Genomic DNA, 6841 nt, shown 5'->3' with positions numbered 1-6841 from the left:
GGATGCGTGGGAACTCTGTCTGACCTACAATCCAAAATTGAAGTAACCATTTTATTTTGATCAAAAATTAAACAATCTTTGGGTAAAATGTGACCTTGGACCACAAAACCAGTCATAAGGGTCCTTTTTTTTTTTTTATTGAGATTTATACATCATCTGAAAGCTTTCGACTGCCATATAGTTTGATAGGATGGGACAATATCTGGCTGAGATACAACTATTTAAAAATCTAAAATCTGAAGGTGCAAAAAAAAAAAAAAAGTATTGAGAAAATCACCTTTTAAGTTGTCCAAATAAAGTTCTTAGCAATGTATATAACTAATCAAAAATAAGTTGATACATTTATGATAGGAAATTTACAAAATATCTTCATGGAACATGATCGTAACTTAATATCCTACTGATTTTTGGCATAAAAGAAAAAACTTGAAGTGGGAAACCTTCCGTCACGAAAGGACACACGAAATGAACATAAAGCAACATGTAATATATGATGTTTTTAATTCAAATCAAATCCAACAATTTGGTGGTGGGGGAATGTTCAGCAGTCTGTGATTGTGCTTGGGGTCTGTGTGGCGGCTGGAAACAGGTAGTGTACAGTAGGAAACCAGAGATCTGCCCACAACTCCACTACCCACATTTGGACACATTCACAAATTAAAACATGGAGCTGAAGAGCCGGAAATAAAACAGCCTGATTTTCAAATGACTCAAAAGAACGATCAAGGATGGTGGTTTGGGGGAAAATCTGAGCGAATCGATCCTGACCTGATACAGGTTACAACAGTTTTTCCTAAAGATACAGGGCAGGTTTTTAATCTCAATTTTAAACGGGATATATATCGAAAGTGTACAGGTTGTATATTCAAGCAGGCCTGTAATACTAGGTTATTGCAGGTTTATTACGACAACCTTGGTTCTTTCTTCGCCAAGTGAAAACCACGCATGGTGCAGTACGGAGCAAAAACAACGAGAGTCGTATTACAGTTTGTGAGCTGGAACGATAAGAGGAGATGTGTGTGTATAAAAGGCACGCCAGGGTCATTCCCAAACCAAGCAAACAGACAGAGAAGCCTTCATACACACATGAACACGATACATTCTTGCTAACGTGCATAATAAAGATAAACTATGCACACACGCACACACAAACACAGTCTGAATCAGCAATGCCCAAACCTAAACGAAAAAGGGGAACATGGGATACTGAGTTCAGTCAAAGTCTGGGTCAGTACTGTAGCCGTGTGTATGTCTCGCTCTCTCAAACACGCGCACAAGTCACGCACACCTACCCATTCGCACGACAACAAACACACACAGATTTGGAGGCGGTAGACGAGCTCATTTCTGATTTTTCAGCTGATTGGAGAGCCAGTCCAGACCCTCGTAGAGCCCGTCTCCGCTGGTGGCGCAGGTGGCCTGGATGTACCAGTTACGATGACGGAGGGCGTGAAGGCCCAGTTTGTCTGTGATCTCAGCGGCGTTCATGGCATTGGGAAGGTCCTGTGATGGACAGGAGACAAATTCAATTGCAGAGATTCAGAGACAACCAGATAACATACGCATCAGTCATGTCAAATTAACATGAAATGCGTCCCTGGACCACAAAATCAGTCAAAACAGTTCATTTAAGGTTAATTTAATTAGATTTATACTTCTGAAAGCTGAATAAATAAGCTTTCCATTGATGTGTGGTTTGTTAGGATAGGACAATATTTGGCTGAGATACAACTATTTGAAAATCTGGAATATATGGGTGCAAATAAATCTAAATATTGTGAAAATCGCCTTTAAAGTTGTCCGAATTATGTTAGCAATCCATATTACTTCACATAAAAATTAAGTTTTGATATATTTATGGTAGGAAATTTATAAAATATCTATTTTTGACATAAAAGAAAAATCAATAATTTTGACCCATACAATGTGTTTTTGGCTATTGCTACAAACATACCTTTGCTACGTAAGTTTTTGGCATTCACACATTATTTTACTTCTGCGATGTGACATTAAGTGAAACTGGATATTTAAGGAGTAAAACTTTTATGTAATTTTTTTTTATGATCATGAAAAGCACACCCAAGTTTTACATTAAAAATTGCTTTAAACTTCAGAAATACAAGCACTAATAGTTCATTATGTATCTTTTCTCACCCTTACATATTTTGTTGGGAAGCAATTATATTACAAAAACTATTTCTTTTAGGATGTTTAAGGTTGCAAAAAATGACCAGTATTTTCTGATGATTTGAATTCATAATTCAGCACAAATATCACAAATATATAGGAATGTCACTGTTTGGCCATTTAAATATTGCAAAAATTAAAACAAAAGCATATTTTATAGACGGTTTCAACGGCAACAACATAAACAAACGTTACTGCGCATGCGCGCTTTTGTGGCCCAAACTTAACTTCCGGTAGACATCCAAATAGAATCAATAACAACAGCTAAATCCTTCTAGAGTAGATTATTTTTTTAATAACAAGCGAAATATGTTGGCTGCGTAAATTAGACTGATTTATTAAAAATGCAAACTCATTATTTGCCAGCAGGAGGTGCTTTAAGCACGAGAAACGAGGTTTCCCCGGTAACGGCTATAGACAAAGCAGCTCTTAATTTAAAAACGCTGCCTTATGCAGGATGACATGAAAATGACATTTTCTAAAGACAGTCTTTCTTCAGAAATACATAATATATATATAATGAAATACATAATAAAGTGATATAAAAACACCCACGCCTCGGTTTGAGTTTTAAACGTGCATTGCGTTTATTCAACGAAGTCTATTAATAGATTAATTAATTAGTCTATTAATTCCAATTTCCAATTGGAAAATCAGTCGGTTTTTATATCGTGGCAGGTCGCCACAAATAAATAAATGTTTGGGAAACACATACCACAGCACAATAACCTGACAACTTCATTACTCATTATTAGCTGCGTTTGTAGCCCGCGACACGAACCAGACAGATAAACAAACACAGACCGGAAGTTAACTTAGGTCCAGGCGCGTGCGCCCGATGAAACCGTCTATATATATATATATATATATATATATATATATATATATATATATATATATATATATATATATATATATATTTTATTACAATTTTATTTTGTGTCAATAAAATTTTTAGGTGTTTAAGTTTGCAAAAATTCACAATTTTTTTTTAAAGAGTAAGTGACATATTTTGAATTCATAATTCAGCACACAAATGCATTTAAAGAAAGGTAAATAAATAAATAAATCATATATAAGATGTTTCTTTTGTAAGCCATGTACATTTTGGGGTTTTTTTTAAACAAAAAGGATTCTTTTTACAAAAGTCTATGGAAAATAAAAACTTTGAAGCTTAATATCTCAAAACTGCTTAAAATGTTGACAAAAACATCTAATCCCAAGGCGGCGATACAATGAAATATTTAATACAATTTAATAAAAAAAAAATGTTGTTACATTAATAAGACAATAATGACAAACTCAAACTCAAAAAACACAAGAAAATATTTTTGTACCATTCACTGAATAGTTTCTATTGTGTGAGAACAAAATATAATATAAAATAAAAAGTAAAAGTTTGATTCCCAATGCACAGCCCAAACAATGGTCACACATTTATGCTTAAGATGTTTAAAAATTACAGACGTGTCTGCCTTTTCCTATATATTTTACTTACAGAAAAAATGGCTGATGCCATTTTGTGCATCTTTAGCATGATAATATGCCACATTTATTTTTCATCAAAACTTCATTGGGTCAGCTACGTTTATGTGTAGATTTACCCTTATTTGAAAAGTCAGGTATTACTTTATTTATGCTTTTCTGCCTCACTGGATCTCTGAGGGTTCACTTGTGTTTAATGTGGTCTGGGTCATATTTTTTTCAGATGAGAATCCAACCTGCCCACATTGGCATCAGTCTAAAACCATTAAAATTTGTGCTAAAATGCTGAAGAATTTGATCGTGGTATGAACATGGTATGGAAAGCATTTTCTTCTCCATTCTAAAGCTGACAGGTCAATGAATCTCAGTTACTTTTATTATTTGCATTTAATATTGGATAGACATCTCAGATAAGTGATGCTCACCTGTTTGTTTGCAAAAACGAGAAGCACAGCGTCACGCAACTCGTCTTCTGCTAACATTCTCGTCAACTCCTCTCTGGCTTCATTAACACGTTCTCTGTCATTACTATCCACTACGAAGATCAGACCTGACACCAGGAATAACAGGAAAATCAGTACAACAGCAACCATGTCAAATTCTCAGGACCCAAGAATGGACATCACAATTGTTTTTGGCTCTCATACCTTGAGTGTTCTGGAAGTAGTGCCTCCAAAGAGGTCTGATTTTGTCCTGGCCACCAACATCCCAAACTGTGAAACTGATATTCTTATACTCTACCGTCTCTACATTAAAACCTGCAGGACACAGACATGAATTCAACAATGCACAGCAAAACACAAAAGACTCTTGTGCACCATGATGGACAAGTCAAGGTCAAAGCATGAGATAGTCAGACTGACTAAAAGTATTTGAAAGTGTTTTTCAGGATACCAAACGCTGACAAAAACAAATAACAGAAGAGGTCTTCAGCCGTACCGATAGTGGGAATGGTGGTGACTATTTCTCCCAGCTTGAGTTTGTACAGGATGGTGGTTTTACCGGCGGCATCAAGACCCACCATGAGAATTCTCATCTCCTTCTTCCCAAATAAACCTTTAAACAGGTTTGCAAAGACATTCCCCATGCTTTAAACTGCAAAAATAAGAGATAAACATATATTAACAATTTAAAAAGAGTTACACAACACAGATGCATAAACTACATGCATTTCAGTAATGCTGGGTTAGAAAAGAAAAAAAACCTGTAATGACAATATAATGTCTTTCAATATACAAAGTCATACATTTTCATATCACAGGAAGAATAAAAACGCTTTTTTTTTTTAAATGAATCAAATTATACAAGGATAAACACCATCAACATCTGTCTATGAAAGTGGGATAGACACTGGAGTTTTAAAAACTAATTTAATGTCATTTAAATGACTGTTTATTGTCAAACACAAGGCACATTCAGTGTTTTTTGTAAATAAATGACTAATAAAATAAACAAACACGATCAGATGTGTCTGGGACAAACACTGACAGACTGGCAGCGCGTCTACATTTAATACAAAGTTACAATATGACATAAAACTATGCTTAATTCAATAATATTAAAACATAAATTCCAACGTCACCATAAACCTGTGTTATAAAAGCAGGAGGGCTAGCTTTGTATATTTACGTTACACTATTGAGCACGAACAATTTCTTAAGATGTTTTACAGACAGTTTTAACTACTACAACATATTACTCCAGGAATGTAAAACAGTTTTTCTCAAATAAACTCATTTTATGAACCAATCATCTTTAGCAAATTAGCCGACTAGCTATACACCAGATAATAGCAGCCAGCTGGCATTTCAAACGGCGGATTTTGTCACTTTGAAAACGACTTAATAAATGACTAACGAGCTTGACTTAATCGTCAATAATTAAAATGTTTATCACAAAGGCAGCAAAATAAAATTACCTCTAAACCGAGACTTCTCGAGCTTTCTGTCTCCACTGCTTTAGCGCACCGCTGTCACTGCAAAATGGCGTATATCGCAACTCAACGCACCGGCTTGGCCAGCCCCGCCCATCACTAACAACGGTCCAATCAGATAAGGAGAACAATGCCTAATCCCGCCTTCCACGACAAGCGTCCAATCAGAGTGTCCGACAGATCCGGTTGGATTTGGGAAACGAGGAAGTAAGAATTTCCGATTTATTGTAGCGACTGCACACGCCTTAGTTTACATTGCAGAGCACTGAGATAGCGTTTTTCATCCACAAATGTATGTATGTATTTTATATAAAAGATTTATACAGTGTATATTATATATATCATTTAAGTCCAACAATCAACACAATACATTTACAAAATACATTTACATTTGCATCAAACTTATTGTATAATGACACATTAGGATTAAGCTTAGTCAATTTTGAAAATGTTTAAACTCAATTAAACACAACTGAATGAAGTGGCAAATGAAGTGAGCATCACAAAGCTCAAAAATAATGGAATGAGATGTATAAAACTCAGTTTTGTTTGTTTATAATAATCACTTTTGCTAGAGTGCCACTGTTGAGCAGACGTCTGAATGTTCATCATATTCCTGCAGCTCTAGTTTTCCATCTCTGACTCTCCATTCCCAGGTGGGACTGCCGTCAGGAGCAGGAACACACTGCAACCACATCCCTGACTCGCACACTTCTGTGTCCGGAGACACCAGATGCCCATCTAGGGTGGCCAAACTGAAGGTCCTCAATGATATCTGTGATGATAAAGACATACAAGCTGTTTAATGTGCCATTTAATTCATTTATGGGAATCTTAAATATGTAGAATACCAGTCAAATGTTTTTAAGATTTTTATTGTTTTTTAAAGAAGTCTCTTCTGCTCACCAAGCCTGCATTTATTTGATTTAACAGTAAGCACAGTGAAATTCTGAAATATTTTTACTATTTAAAATAACTGTTTTCTATTTAAATATATTTAAAATGTGATTTATTCCTGTAATTTCAAAGCTGAATTTTTAGCATCATTACCCCAGTCACATGATCCTTCAGAAATCATTTGAATATTCTGATTGGTAAAACATTTATTATTATTATCATGTTGAAAACAACCGAGTAGATTTTTTCAGGATTCTCTGATGAATAAAAAGTTCAGAAGAACAGCATTTATCTGAAATAGAAATCATTTGTAACATTATAAATGTATTTATCATAACT

General features: G+C 34.9%; 2 protein-coding genes across 2 annotated transcripts in view; both read right to left on the bottom strand.

Annotated features, from left to right (window-relative positions):
* Nucleotides 1-484: 484 nt before the first annotated feature.
* Nucleotides 485-5712, bottom strand: LOC141300406 (ADP-ribosylation factor 1). Its single transcript, XM_073830680.1, has 5 exons — nucleotides 5591-5712; nucleotides 4612-4767; nucleotides 4320-4430; nucleotides 4098-4222; nucleotides 485-1503 (listed from the first exon to the last, which is right to left on the bottom strand). Exons 2-5 carry the CDS (start codon nucleotides 4757-4759, stop codon nucleotides 1342-1344), a joined length of 546 nt encoding a protein of 181 aa, XP_073686781.1. The 5' UTR covers nucleotides 4760-4767; nucleotides 5591-5712; the 3' UTR covers nucleotides 485-1341.
* A 464-nt stretch (nucleotides 5713-6176) lies between these two features.
* LOC141300299 (growth factor receptor-bound protein 10-like) overlaps nucleotides 6177-6841 on the bottom strand; it is an 8436-nt gene continuing 7771 nt past the window's right edge. The window contains exon 8 of the mRNA XM_073830616.1: nucleotides 6177-6360. Within this exon, the coding sequence (XP_073686717.1) occupies nucleotides 6177-6360 (184 nt within the window). The remainder of the gene's footprint in view (nucleotides 6361-6841) is intronic.

This window comes from Garra rufa, chromosome 24 (genome assembly GCF_049309525.1).
Source record: "Garra rufa chromosome 24, GarRuf1.0, whole genome shotgun sequence".
NCBI lineage: Eukaryota > Metazoa > Chordata > Actinopteri > Cypriniformes > Cyprinidae > Garra > Garra rufa.
This window is presented reverse-complemented; position numbering and strand designations above follow the sequence as displayed.

Coding starts and splice junctions, on each gene's coding strand:
- LOC141300406 (XM_073830680.1), bottom strand. CDS start 4,759: ATGGGGAATGTCTTTGCAAACCTGTTTAAAGGTTTATTTGGGAAGAAG. Junction 4,223..4,319: donor CTACTTCCAGAACACTCAAG/GTATGAGAGCCA, acceptor TCCTGGTGTCAG/GTCTGATCTTCGTAGTGGAT. Junction 1,504..4,097: donor TCGTTTTTGCAAACAAACAG/GTGAGCATCACT, acceptor TGTCCATCACAG/GACCTTCCCAATGCCATGAA.